The following is a 14,726-nucleotide window of genomic DNA, read 5'->3' on the forward strand; positions in this document are numbered from 1 at the left end:
CTTGAAAGTACTACTTAAGTACTTTACACCACTGATATTGATTATTGTTCATTCTTTCGTTCATTCATTTGTTTATTCATTAATTAATTTGTTTAGTCATAGGGACAGGAGTTTTCCATGTGAACTGGCCAGGAGAAACTCCTGACCCAACTCTAAGGCCCTCATGATCCCCCTCAGTCTACCAGTCAGTCATTATCTCCCTCAGTCTACCTGTCAGTCATTATCCCCTCAGTCTACCAGTCAGTCATTATCTCCCTCAGTCTACCTGTCAGTCATTATCCCCCTCAGTCTTCCAGTCAGTCATTATCCTCCTCGGTCTACAAGTCAGTCATTATCTCCCACAGTCTACCTGTCAGTCATTATCCCTGTCAGTCTACCAGTCAGTCATTATCCCCCTCAGTCTACCAGTCAGTCACTATCCCCTTCAGTTTACCAGTCAGTCATTATCCCCCTCAATCTACCAGTCAGTCATTATCCCCTCAGTCTACCAGTCAGTCATTATCCCCCTCAGTCTACCAGTCAGTCACTATCCCCTTTGGTTTACCAGTCAGTCATTATCCCCCTCAGTCTACCAGTTAGTCATTATCCCCCTCAATCTACCAGTCAGTCATTATCCCCCTTAGTCTACCAGTCAGTCATTATTACCTCAGTCTACCAGTCAGTCACTATCCCCTTCGGTTTACCAGTCAGTCATTATCCCCCTCAGTCTACCAGTCAGTCATTATCCCCCTCAATCTACCAGTCAGTCATTATCCCCCTCAGTCTACCAGTCAGTCATTATCCCCCTCAGTCTACCAGTCAGTCACTATTCCCCTCCGTCTACCAGTCAGTCATTATCCCCCTCAGTCTACCAGTCAGTCATTATCCACCTCAGTCTACCAGTCAGTCACTATTCCCCTCCGTCTACCAGTCAGTCAATATCCCCCTCCGTCTACCAGTCTGTCATTATCCCCCTCAGTCTACCAGTCAGTCACTATCCCCCTCCGTCTACCAGTCTGTCATTATCCCCCTCAGTCTACCAGTCAGTCACTATTCCCCTCTGTCTACCAGTCAGTCAATATCCCCCTCCGTCTACCAGTTAGTCATTATCCCCCTCAGTCTACCAGTCAGTCACTATCCCCCTCCGTCTACCAGTCTGTCACTTTCCCCCTCCATCTACCAGTCAGTCAGACCACTGTAGTTTTACTGTACAGTCATGGCCAAAAGTTTTGAGAATGACACAAATATTAATTTTCACAAGGTCTGCTGCCTCAGTTTGTACAGTATGATGTCAATTTGCATATACTCCAGAATGTTATGAAGAGTGATCAGATGAATTGCAATTAATTGCAAAGACCCTCTTTGCCATGCAAATGAACTGAACATTTCCACTGCATTTCAGCCCTTCCACAAAAGGACCAGCTGACATCATGTCAGTGATTCTCTCGTTAACACAGGTGTGTGTTGACGAGGACAAGGCTGGAGATCACTCTGTCATGCTGATTGAGTTCGAATAACAGAGCGTAGGTTTGAAAAGGACGGTGGTGCTTGGAATCATTGTTCCTACTCTGTCAACCATGGTTACTTGCAAGGAAACATGTGCCGTCATCATTGCTTTGCACATAAACGGCTTCACAGGCAAGGATATTGCTGCCAGTAAGATTGCACCTAAAATCAACCATTTATCAGATCATCAAGAACTTCAAGGAGAGAGGTTCAACTGTTGTGAAGAAGGCTTCAGGGCGCCCAAGAACGTCCAGCAAGCGCCAGGACCATCTCCTAAAGTTGATTAAGCTGCAGGATCGGGGCACCACCAGTACAGAGCTTGCTCAGGAATGGCAGCAGGCAGGTGTGAGTGCATCTGCACGCACAGTGAGGCAAAGACTTTTGAAGGATGGCCTGGTGTCATGAAGGGCAGTAAAGAAGCCACTTCAGGAAAAACATCAGGGACAGACTGATATTCTGCAAAAGGTACAGGGATTGGACTGCTGAGGACTGGGGTAAAGCCATTTTATCTGATGAATCCTCTTTCCGATTGTTTGGGGCATTCGGAAAAAATATTGTCCGGAGAAGACAAGGTGAGCGCTACCATCAGTCCTGTGTCATGCCAACAGTAAAGCATCCTGAGACCATTCGTGTGTGAGGTTGCTTCTCAGCCAAGAAAACTTTTTTGCCTAAGAAAACAGCCATGAATAAAGAATGGTACCAACACATCCTCCGAGAGCAACTTCTTCCAACCATCCAGGAACAGTTTGGTGATGAACAATGCCTTTTCCAGCATGATGGAGCACCTTGCCATAAGGCAAAAGTGATAACTAAGTGGCTCGGGGAACAAAACATAGATATTTTGGGTCCATGGCCAGGAAACTCCCCAGACCTGAATCCCATTGAAAACTTGAGGTCAAGCCTCAAGAGACGGGTGGACAAACAAAAACACACAAATTCTGACAAACTCCAAGCATTGATTATGCAAGAATGGACTGCAATCAGTCAGGATGTGGCCCATAAGTTAATTGACAGCCTGCCAGGGTGGATTGCAGAGGTCTTGAAAAAGAAGGGTCAACACTGCAAATATTGACTCTTTGCATCAACTTCATGTAATTGTCAATAAAAGCCTTTGACACTTATGAAATACTTGTAATTATACTTCAGTATTCCATAGTAACATCTAACAAAAATATCTAAAGACACTGAAGCAGCAAACTTTGTGAAAATGTATATTTGTGTCATTCTCAAAACTTTTGGCCACGACTGAAGTATGAAGGAGTGGAATGATTATCTAAAATAAGTGTTGTTTGACAAAAGAGAAAGTAGCCAGAGAAGTTATTTTTATACGTTAGAGAATGTAAGAGTTAAATGACGCAAAGCTATCCAGACTATTGTACTGCGTATGTGTGTGAGAATGTGTGTGTGTCGGCCATTTCACTGCAAGTTTCAGACGGTTTGATTTTCCAGATAATTTACTGTCGTGACATCATTTACTGATCCAGGAACTGATCCAGGAACAGATCCTCTTTAGACTTCCCCTTTAATGCTACTGATATAATTACTGCTGGTCTGACAAGCACAGTACAACTGTAGACCTATGTGACAAAGTGTTATGAGTTTGACTCCTGTACTCTGAGTTTACAGTATGTGTTCACTGTAAGAAGTGCCTGACTACGGTATGACTTTAAAAGGAGGGTTAGTATAAATCCTATCTTCTCTGTGTGTTTGGTCCTGATTCGTCCTTCTCTTTGACAAGAGCTTTAAACAGAGAGACAGAGAGGAATGTGTGTTTGACTGTGTGGGCTATGGAGCTAAACACTAACTCTCTCTCTCCTTCATCTACACCTCTTCCCCCTCTCTCCTTCATCTACACCTCTCTCTATCTCTCTCCTTCATCTACACCTCTCTCTATCTCTCTCCTTCATCTACACCTCTCTCTATCTCTCTCCTTCATCTACACCTCTCTCTATCTCTCTCCTTCATCTACACCTCTCTCTATCTCTCTCCTTCATCTACACCTCTCTCTATCTCTCTCCCATTACTCCCCCTATCCCCCTCTTCTCCCTCTCTCCTTCATCTACACCTCTCTCTATCTCTCTCCCGTTACTCCCCCATCTCCCTCTTCCCCCTCTCTCCTTCATCTACACCTCTCTCTATCTCTCTCCCGTTACTCCCCCTATCTCCCTCTTCCCCCCCTCTCCTTATCCGTCCTCCTACCTCCCCTTCCTCTATCCCCCCTCTCCCCAACTCTCCCCCCCCCTAACTCCTCCCCTCTCTCCCCCACCATCCTCTCCTCCCCATCTCTCTCTCTCCCCTCCTTCTCCACCCTATCTCCCCCCTCCAGGCCAGGAGTGTTTCAACTCTCGCTCCCTGGCCCTCCAGGCACAGAAGAAAATCCTATCCAAGATGGCGACCGTGGCGGTGGCCAACCTCCTGACGGACGACGTCAGCAGTGAGATCCTGGACGAGCTGTACAAGGTCAGCCGGGAGTTCACCAAGAGTAAGAAGGAGGCCCACAAGATCGTCAAAGACGTCATCAAGATCGCCCTGAAGATCGGCATCCTGTACCGCAACCACCAGTTCAGCCCAGACGAACTGGACACGGTCGAACGCTTCAAGAAAAAGATGAACCAGGCAGCCATGACGGCGGTCAGCTTCTACGAGGTGGACTACACGTTCGACCACCGCATTCTGTCAGAGTTGCTGCTGGAATGCCGGGATCTTCTGCATGCGCTGGTAGAGCAGCACCTAACCCTGCGGTCGCACACTCGCATCGACCACGTGTTCAACCACTTTGCCCACGGGGAGTTCCTGGCCGAGCTGTACGGAGATGGAGAGGATTACAGACTGTACCTGAGGAAGATCTGCAACGGGATCAACAAACTGCTGGACGAGGGAACGCTTTAACCTCTGACCCCTGATCTCTCACCTCTCACCTGACATTTGACCCTGCTCCTCCCTTCCTATTACTCAATCTCCATGGTTGCGGCTCAATAATCCCCCCTTTCTCCTGAAGTGTGCACTTGTTCACCTACCTTCATGGATTTTAAAGGAAATTATTGGTATATGGAACTTCCTTGTAGCCCATGCCTACACTAATCCAATATTTTTACATTTGTGGGGAGTAGCAGATTAGTGCACACTTCAGGAAGAAGGAGAGATTATTGGGACACACTCCTCCTCTTCCTCCGGTCTCTCCACGGATCTGCTTTCCCTCCTCTCATTCCTTCTCTTTTTAAAAACACTGATCTGTTCTGTTCTACCTTTAACCTTCTTTTTCCTCCTGTTCTCCAACTTCCTACTCTCTTTTCTCTCCTCCTCTCCCACTTCCTCCTCTCCTCTCCTACTTCCTCCTCTCCTCTCCTCTCCTACTTCCTCCTCTGTTTTCTCTCTACTTCCTCTCCTACTTCCTCCTCTCTTTTCTCTCCTCCTCTCCTACTTCCTCCTCTCTTTTCTCTCCTAATCTCCCACTTCCTCCTCTCTTTTCTCTCCTCCTCTCCTACTTCCTCCTCTCTTTTCTCTCCTCTCCAACTTCCTCCTCTCTTTTCTCTCCTCCTCTCCCACTTCCTCCTCTCTTTTCTCTCCTCCCCCCACATCCTCCTCTCTTTTCTCTCCTGCCCGGATCTCTCTTTTATTCTGAGCTTCCTGGACAGGGACGTGCTTTAATCTTCCTCTCCTTGTTTCTCTCCTTATTCTCCTGCTCCTCTACTTTCCTCTCCTTGTTTCTCTCCTTATTCTCCTGCTCCTCTACTTTCCTCTCCTTGTTTCTCTCCTTATTCTCCTGCTCCTCTACTTTCCTCTCCTTGTTTCTCTCCTTATTCTCCTGCTCCTCTACTTTCCTCTCCTTGTTTCTCTCCTTATTCTCCTGCTCCTCTACTTTCCTCTCCTTGTTTCTCTCCTTATTCTCCTGCTCCTCTACTTTCCTCTCCTTGTTTCACGCCTTATTTCTATGGAGTTTCCTTGACGTTGATGAACTGTATGTATAATTCTAAGATATTTAACTGGTGTCACAACTCTGTTCCGTGAGGTGTTTTCTCTACATCCTTCTCCCTCACCCTCTCCTTCTCCTACTCCCTCTCCCTCACCATCTCCAAAGTTGGTAAGAGTGTGGCGCTAGCAAATCCAAGGTAATTGGTTCACTTCCCACAAGGATCATACACACATATTAAAGACATATTCACTCACGGACATTGTTCGGTTAGTGGCTTTGCATAAAAGCATCTGCTAAGTGACAGATATTATATCCTAATAGCGTCTAGGAAGTCACATCAGGAGAGTGTGAAATGGGGGGTGGATCACCAGCTTAGCGTCTGATAGGCTATGACTGCGACTGGTCGTTCACATAGCAACGTAGCCCACATAAAACAACAAGACCCATGAGAGACCTGTGAATCAGAATACTTTTTTCCCTCTTTGGCATTCAAGAAATCCAGAATCTGTGTTGATTACGTGATGGCAACATTATACATACTTTATTCTGTAGTGTTCGTACTTATAGCTTTACTGCTCTGAATCAAGGCCAAAAAGAATGATGATGTTTTGTAAATACGCTGTTTGTTCTCTCTCCTTTTGTCATCATTACTGTGTGTGGGCGTCATGATGTCTTATATCAGGACCTGGAGTTTTTCCTGACCACGTGACCTTCATTACCAGGAAAAACTCCTGACCATATAGTACTGTATACTGTATACATCGTTAACCAATCACAGCCAACCGTTACCATTTCCTGACAAATACTAAGGCTGGGATTCAATCCTCCACGCACTATAACAATGTTTTAAAGAAGGAGGCCCACAAGATGTTTACCATGAATACGATCTCTGGGAATGTCGGGGCAAATGCCTTTAAAAGCTGCATTGTTGGTTGTAGCACGCCATGGATTGAGGCCAGGCCTAAATTAATCTTGCAGCTCTGACTGTTAAGGCCTTGATGATAACTCTGTCCCTATGGTGTTCTCTGCATTTTCCCTATAGAGCAGTGTTTTGTGTGTGTGTATGTGTGTCTGTACACATTTTACTATACTTGAGAATACAAAAATAGTAAACCAACTAAAATTCAGAGAAGTTAGGAAATTTTGCCGGTACTCACTTGCAAAAATGCTCTAAAGGCTAGGGATTAGGTTAAGGATTAGTGTTAGAATTAGGGTTAGGGTTAGAAGTTAGGTTTAGGGTTACGGTTAGGGTTAGAAGTTAGGGTTAGGGGTTAAGGTTAGGGTTAAGGTAAGGATTAGGTTTAGCGTTAAGGAAAATGCGATTATGAATTAATTGTTGGTCCCCAAAAAGTCCTCACAAGTATAGTAAGACGTACAGTATGTGTGTGTGAGTGTTTGCTCGCGTGTGCATCATGTGTCTGTGTCTGTAGCCTCTCTGCCAGGGTGTAACAAGTTCATATTTTATTAAAGAGTCCTTATAAATCAGTGCTTGAAGTTTGATGCTTTGTTCAGTTACATTTTATGACCACTCATCCTGCTCCCCTCCACCCATCCTCTCCTTTCCCATCTTCTCCCATCCTTTTATCCCCCTTCTCCAATCCCCGCCTCCTCCTCCTCTCTTCACTCCTCTTTTCCCCTCCTATCTCTCCTTCCCTACCCTCCCCTCCACTCCCCTCACCTCCTCCTCTCCTCTCCTCCTCAAAGTCTCCAGCTGATTCAGGCATCCTACATTACATGGATGATTGAGAGGCTTGAACTGTGAGACAATGAGACTGAGGATAGAATAGGGCCGCAGGACAATGAGACTGAGGAGACAGAGGATAGAATAGAGCCGTAGGACAATGAGACTGAGGAGACTGAGGTTAGAATAGGGCCGCAGGACAATGAGACTGAGGAGACTGAGGATAGAATAGGGCCGCAGCACAATGAGACTGAGGATAGAATAGGGCCGAATGACAATGAGACTGAGGAGACTGAGGATAGAATAGGGCCGCAGGACAATGAGACTGAGGAGACAGGTTAGAATAGGGCCGCAGGACAATGAGACTGAGGAGACAGAGGTTTGAATTGGACCTCAGGACATGGCCTGGTGACACATGCACATCCACGCACGCCCTCTTGCTCAAGCACACACTAGCAGGCACACACATATGCACACTTGCACACTCTCACACTCTCACACACACACACATGCATAAACACACACATAGCACACAGGTGGTGTGGGTTATAAATACCAAGTAATGAAGCATGGATGAAACACATCCAGTCTTTCCAGACTGGCCTCTGTGTCAGTGACCTCATGAGGAGCCCATGCTCCGATTGTCTCAAATGTCACCCTATTCCCTATGTACAGAAGTACACTATCTTTGACAAGAGCGAGAGGAGACCTGTGACCTCTAGTGGCAGGAAAGAGGAACATCATAACTGGCTCTACGGATACTTGGTCTTTGTTCCAAATTGCACCCTATTGCCTATATAGAGTACTACAGTACTTTGGACCAGGGCTCATAGTGCACTGTGTAGGGAATAGGGTGCCATTTGTACTATCTGTATTGCTGTATAGCTGCTGTGTTTAAGTGTTCTTTCACCTTGTTGGTGATACTTATTCAACCCTTTCTACAGAGCATATAGTTTGGGGCCAATAGGTAGCATGGTGCTTGTAACGCCAGGGTAATGGGTTTTATTACCAGGACCACCCATTTGCAAAATGACTGTAAGTGCCTTTAGATAAAGGAGTCTGCTATTAGAGTCTGCTGGCATCTATTATTATATTAGGACATCCGATGAGCGATGATACAGATGATGAGGAAGTGACACTCAGTATCTTACCGCACACCCCCCTCCCACACACCCCCCCACACACACCCCCAATGATGAGGCTGATTCAAGTTAATAAGTTCTCTTTAATATGATTTATGTATCATCAAGTGATTTGAGAGGCTGGTTATGACACACATCAACTTCATCATCCCAGACACCCTAGACCCACTCCAATTTGCATACCGCCCCAACAGATCCACAGACAACGTAATTTAAATTGTGCTCCACACTGCCCTCACCCACCTGTGTGAGAATGTTGTTCATTGACTACAGCTCAGCGTTCAACACCATTGTCCCCTCAAAGCTCATCAGTAAGCTTAACACCTCCCTCTGCAACTGGATCCTGGACTTCCTGACGGGCCGACCCCAGGTGGTGAGGGTAGGCAACAACATATCCACGCTGATCCCCAACAAGGGTGCCCCTCAGGAGTGTGTGCTTGGTCCCCTCCTGTACTCACTGTGCACGCACGACTGCAACACCATCATCAAGTTTGCTGACGACACGATGGTGGTAGGCCTGATCATCGGCGACGATGAGACAGCATATAGGGAGGAGGTCAGTCACTTGGCAGTGTGGGGCCGGAACAACAACCTCTCCCTCAATATCAGTAAGACCAAAGAGCTGATAGTGGACTACAGGAAACAGCGGGCTAGCATGCCCCCATCCACATCAACTGGGCTGCAGTGGAGCGGGCCAAGAGCTTCAAGTTCCTCAGTGTCCAAATCACTAAGAACTTAAAATTGTCCCCTCAGGAGGTTGAAAAGGTTTGGCATAGACCCTCTAATCCTCAAAAAGTTATACAGCTGTACTATTGAGAGCATCTTGACTGGCTGCATCACAGCTTGGTATGGCAATAGCACCGCACTCGATCGCATGGCGCTACAGAGGGTGGTGTGGACAGCCCAATACATCACTGGGGCTGAGCTCCCTGCCATATATCAGGACCTCTATATCAGGCGGTGTGAAAGGATGGCCTGGAAATTCCTTAAAGGTGCCAAGTCTGACACCAACAGGCTCCTGAACAGCTTCTACCCCCATGTCATAAGACTGCTAAATAGCTAACTAAATAGCTAACTAAATAGCTAACAAAATGGCTACACAGACTGAGTTGATCTTTGTATTTTATTTGTATTTTTGCGCTGTCTTTATGCACACTCACAGGGCCCTGCACACTACACACACTGGTACTCCAACACACATACAAACACTCACTCCATCATTTGCTCACACACACATAATCTGCAGATACATTTATACTGACTAAACGCACGCACATCCACTCTCCTACAACACCGGAGGCTGCAGAGGGGAGGTCTGCTTTTAATAATGTCTGCAATGGAGTGAATGGAATGGAATCAAACACATGGAAAACGTGTTTGATGTGTTCGATACCATTCTACATTGTTATTGATTACTGCATTATTGGGGTTAGCGCTTGCAAGAAAGGCATTTCACTGTACTTGGAAAACTTATTCAGAATATGTCAGTACATTTGGCTTACATACTGTATAATAAGGCTACATGAAGACAACATGGAAACCATAGGATGACATTCAGCAGAAATTATACAAGGTGGGAATTCCCTCTCTGTTAGTATGCTATATATAACCATAGTAACAAACACATAACAATTCATTCAAACTGTAACACACACATACACACGTATTTAGCGATTTAGCTCGTCTGTGCACAGTATGTGTCTGTGTGTTCAAGGGTGTTATGCTGTGTTTGTGGGAATGGAGTAGAGTGTTTGGGCTGCAAGAGAGATAACATGCACGAAGGGGTGTAAATGGATGTGTGCCATGGGAAAGGTATGTATAAGAGAGAGAGAGAGAGAGAGAGAGAGAGGGAGGAGAGAGGAGAGGGGAGAAAGAGAGAAAGAAAGAAAGAAAGAAAGAAAGAAAGAAAGAAAGAAAGAAAGAAAGAAAGAAAGAAAGAAAAAGAAAAAGCCAGGGTATGGAGTTAGTTTACAGGGCCCAGGAGTCAAAGGACCACAGGAAGAATATTATATATACAGTAAATGTATCCAGCGACAGAACAGAGGAAGAGTTGTCAGGCTAATGAGAACCAGGGCCTTTTGAATGTTATATTATGTTTGTGCGTGTTTTTTTTCTGTTTCCCGGGGTCATTTCATGTTTTAATGTGTATCTGAGTTATTGGCCTTCAAGCAGTCAGAATTGTGTCCCGTATGACGTATAATGTTGTACCGCCGCTTTTACCCCAGCTAGCAATGAGGAATCGGCCTAGAAGCAGCCTCACCTGGGGGTCGGAACTGATTGAATCGTCCTAGAAGCAGCCTCACCTGGGGGTCGGAACTGATTGAATCGTCCTAGAAGCAGCCTCTTCCTGGGGGTCGGAACTGATTGAATCGTCCTAGAAGCAGCCTCACCTGGGGGTCGGAACTGATTGAATCGTCCTAGAAGCAGCCTCTTCCTGGGGGTCGGAACTGATTGAATCGTCCTTGAAGAAGCCTCTTCCTGGGGGTCGGAACTGATTGAATCGTCCTAGAAGCAGCCTCACCTGGGGGTCGGAACTGATTGAATCGTCCTAGAAGCAGCCTCACCTGGGGGTCAGAACTGATTGAATCGTCCTAGAAGCAGCCTCACCTGGGGGTCGGAACTGATTGAATCGTCCTAGAAGCAGCCTCACCTGGGGGTCGGAACTGATTGAATCGTCCTAGAAGCAGCCTCACCTGGGGGTCAGAACTGATTGAATCGTCCTAGAAGCAGCCTCTTCCTGGGGGTCAGAACTGATTGAATCGTCCTAGAAGCAGCCTCTTCCTGGGGGTCGGAACTGATTAAATCGTCCTAGAAGCAGCCTCACCTGGGGGTCGGAACTGATTGAATCGTCCTAGAAGCAGCCTCACCTGGGGGTCGGAACTGATTGAATCGTCCTAGAAGCAGCCTCACCTGGGGGTCGGAACTGATTGAATCGTCCTAGAAGCAGCCTCACCTGGGGGTCGGAACTGATTGAATCGTCCTAGAAGCAGCCTCACCTGGGGGTCGGAACTGATTGAATCGTCCTAGAAGCAGCCTCTTCCTGGGGGTCAGAACTGATTGAATCGTCCTAGAAGCAGCCTCTTCCTGGGGGTCAGAACTGATTGAATCGTCCTAGAAGCAGCCTCACCTGGGGGTCGGAACTGATTGAATCGTCCTAGAAGCAGCCTCACCTGGGGGTCGGAACTGATTGAATCGTCCTAGAAGCAGCCTCTTCCTGGGGGTCGGAACTGATTGAATCGTCCTAAAAGCAGCCTCACCTGGGGGTCGGAACTGATTGAATCGTCCTAGAAGCAGCCTCACCTGGGGGTCGGAACTGATTGAATCGTCCTAGAAGCAGCCTCACCTGGGGGTCGGAACTGATTGAATCGTCCTAGAAGCAGCCTCACCTGGGGGTCAGAACTGATTGAATCGTCCTAGAAGCAGCCTCACCTGGGGGTCGGAACTGATTGAATTGTCCTAGAAGCAGCCTCTTCCTGGGGGTCAGAACTGATTGAATCGTCCTAGAAGCAGCCTCACCTGGGGGTCGGAACTGATTGAATCGGCCCGGAATCAGATGTCGGACTCAGCCTGGAATCAAAATGAATGACTGCACAGAATTGGCCCAAGTAGATCGGGCCATTTCCGTCTATCGGAATTCAGCTGACTTTCCCAGCATCTTACCAGAATCCTCCCAGAAACGGCTCGATGCAAATTTAAATAAATCTTTACAAAATTGCCCGATTTAGTCATTTTAAATATTATTAGTATACATTTTATACATACAAAATGTTTTTTTTGTGGATGGGTATAACTTGTGTCAGAGGAAACACCATACACCTGATGACCGTGTCAGCGTGCATGCGCCTAGCCCGCCACAGAAGTCGCTACAGCGCGATGGGACAAGGACATCCCGGCCGGCCAAACCCTCCCCTAACTCGGACGATGCTGGGCCTCATGGGTCTCCCGGGCGCGGCCGGCACAGGTCTCGAACCAGCATCTGTAGAAACGCAGTGCGCGAGTGTTGCAAAATAAATGTACATATACATGTTATTCAATCATTGCACCTGCACTACTCGCGAGCGCTAATGAGCGTCTGCGTTTGCAAGTTGCTTCTATTTGTGTTGCAGAATGCGATGCAAGTCCTGCCTATCCCATCTCCTCAATGACTTTTAGATGCATATACCCACGTGCCATCTCCTCATTGGTTATACCCACATGGGTGATTGAAAGATGAGCTGAAGTCAGTTGTGGTAATGCACCTTACATGCTGACCACACCGCTTGCGTCGCCAAATAAATACATACATGTTATTCAATTATTGCACCCACACTGCTTGTGCACGCCAATGAGCGTCTGCGCTGCCAAGCGCTAAAATAGAAGTCAGTTCTATTTGTGACACCGATAGCGGTGCAAGTCCTGCTTCTCCCATCTCTTCATTGGTTTATAGAAGCAGATACTTACGTGTCATCTCAATCACGTGGGTGATTGAAAGATGAACTGAGTTTGGTTGGTCGTCGTGGTAACTATGAAAGTTAGATCCCAATCGCCATATAAAGTCCAAAGGAAAAAAAGCCTGGAAGGAGGAGATATGACTAGAAAAGACTCGGTTTACCGTTTTATGTGTGGATTAATTGTCGGAGTAGAGGACCTTGTGCATTTCAGGTAAAATAACAACTCAACGTTTACAGTTGAAGTCGGAAGTTTACATACACCTTAGCCAAATACATTTAAACTCAGTTTTTCACAATTCCTGACATTTAATCAGTAAAACCAGTAAAAATTCCCTGTGTTAGGTCAGTTAGGATCACCACTTCATTTAATTAACCGGTTAGCTAAATTGCCATAAATGTTTAATGCTTTTTGAAACTGTCCCAAAATTAATAAAATTGGTTCAGAGTTTGTTTTGATATTTCAACCTGCGTGTCGTGATCACATTTGATGTGGAGGGACAAAATCAATTTGCGCACAGTGGCGCACGGACAGTTTGGGTACGGTGTTATTATGAAAGTTAGTTGCCAATCGCCATATAAAGTCCAAAGAAGAAAAAGCCTGGATGGAGGAGAGATGACTAGAAACAATTCAGTTTACCATTTTATGTGTGGATTAATTGTCAGAGTAGAGGACCTTGTGCATTTCAAGTAAAATAACAACTCAATGTTAATATCCCAGGACAAATTAGCAAGCAACAGCAAGCTAGCTGGCTAAATAGGAGAAAATAGCGATATATAATTTTTGCGATATTCCTACCACGAGAAATGTTTAATTTAACAGACGGTCTAGCACATTTCTCCTATTTGTCTGTCTCGTCAGTTCAGGGTGCATTGCATGGTGCCGTTGCCTGAGATATTAGAGAAAGGATGTAGGAATCCCATTTGGGCTATAAATGGTGGAACGTATAACACCCCACCCAGCAGACTGTCGACCAATCGTGTTGATGTTATCCATGCTGCATCACGCAGTTGCTAAACGCAATCTTTTCTCAAAGTCAGGTTATGAGTCGAGAAACGTGCATATTTTCCTCGCAATTAAGTAATGTCACGATTCCAACGCTATACACTATTACATACATCAAGTTAATTATCTCACGTCTCGGAAAATATTTGTAATGTTGTACTTCTTGTTGACAAAATTCATGCTCATGTTGGGTTTTTGAGCTAGCACCCAATTCACTCCATGAAGGAGAGCTCCTTATCTCAGAATCGCCCAGAATGCACAGCGTGGCACGTTGACGTACATGGTCAACATACATGGGCGACATGCACAATGTGATTCCAATGGAATTTCCCATCTCCTCAAAAGTATCTCTGCCGTTGACTCAACTCTGTGAGGCACATCGATCTGCAGGTTGAACATGGTGAGATTGTAGACTCCTAAATTCATAGTGCAATTTGTTTAGGCGATTTTACAGCTAACTAGCTACTTCACATGCTGACATTGTCTTTGGTATTATTGTGTGTAGCTACTTTTGCTAGCTAGGCAACCAGCCCATAGAGAGAGCAGTGCATTGGGGATTTTGTTGTCAACTCGAGCTGCAACAGACACAACATTATTCACATGTTGCTACCAACCTTATTATAAAGCCAAAATTAACATTTGTTCACAAAAAAATATTGTTCTCTTATTTAACACTGTAATTTATAGGAATGAGTGGTTTTGGGTGGATTTTTCCTTTAAGTAGACTATAAAATACATTTTAAATGGTAAATGGCCAGAGAGAACTATCTTTATTTACTGTATATTTGGTCATGGCAGATAGGATGTTGTGTTGTAGAGGGGAAAAACATATTCCTGATAGCTACTCATTTAATACTGTCTACAGAGCCTAATGGGTAAGGGCCAGGATATCAGATGAGCATTGACAAGGATGCTGATGAACTGACACTCAGTATCTTACCACACATTAGACAGTCTATAAATACACACGCAGGCACGAACGGACACATACAGACACACACACTAGCCCTCCCAGACTCACTCCCTGGGACGGTTACCAGAGTGGATTGATCTTTCATTGATTGATTATGAT

General features: G+C 45.7%; 1 protein-coding gene across 1 annotated transcript in view; it reads left to right on the forward strand.

Annotated features, from left to right (window-relative positions):
- Nucleotides 1–6,883, forward strand: part of LOC139411679 (tumor necrosis factor alpha-induced protein 8-like protein 3) — a 41,990-nt gene extending 35,107 nt beyond the window's left edge. Inside the window, exon 2 of the mRNA XM_071158307.1 lies at nucleotides 3,812–6,883. Within this exon, the coding sequence (XP_071014408.1) occupies nucleotides 3,812–4,374 (563 nt within the window). The 3' untranslated portion in view covers nucleotides 4,375–6,883. The remainder of the gene's footprint in view (nucleotides 1–3,811) is intronic.
- Nucleotides 6,884–14,726: the final 7,843 nt, after the last annotated feature.

Source organism: Oncorhynchus clarkii, chromosome 6 (genome assembly GCF_045791955.1).
Source record: "Oncorhynchus clarkii lewisi isolate Uvic-CL-2024 chromosome 6, UVic_Ocla_1.0, whole genome shotgun sequence".
Taxonomy (NCBI): Eukaryota; Metazoa; Chordata; class Actinopteri; order Salmoniformes; family Salmonidae; genus Oncorhynchus; species Oncorhynchus clarkii.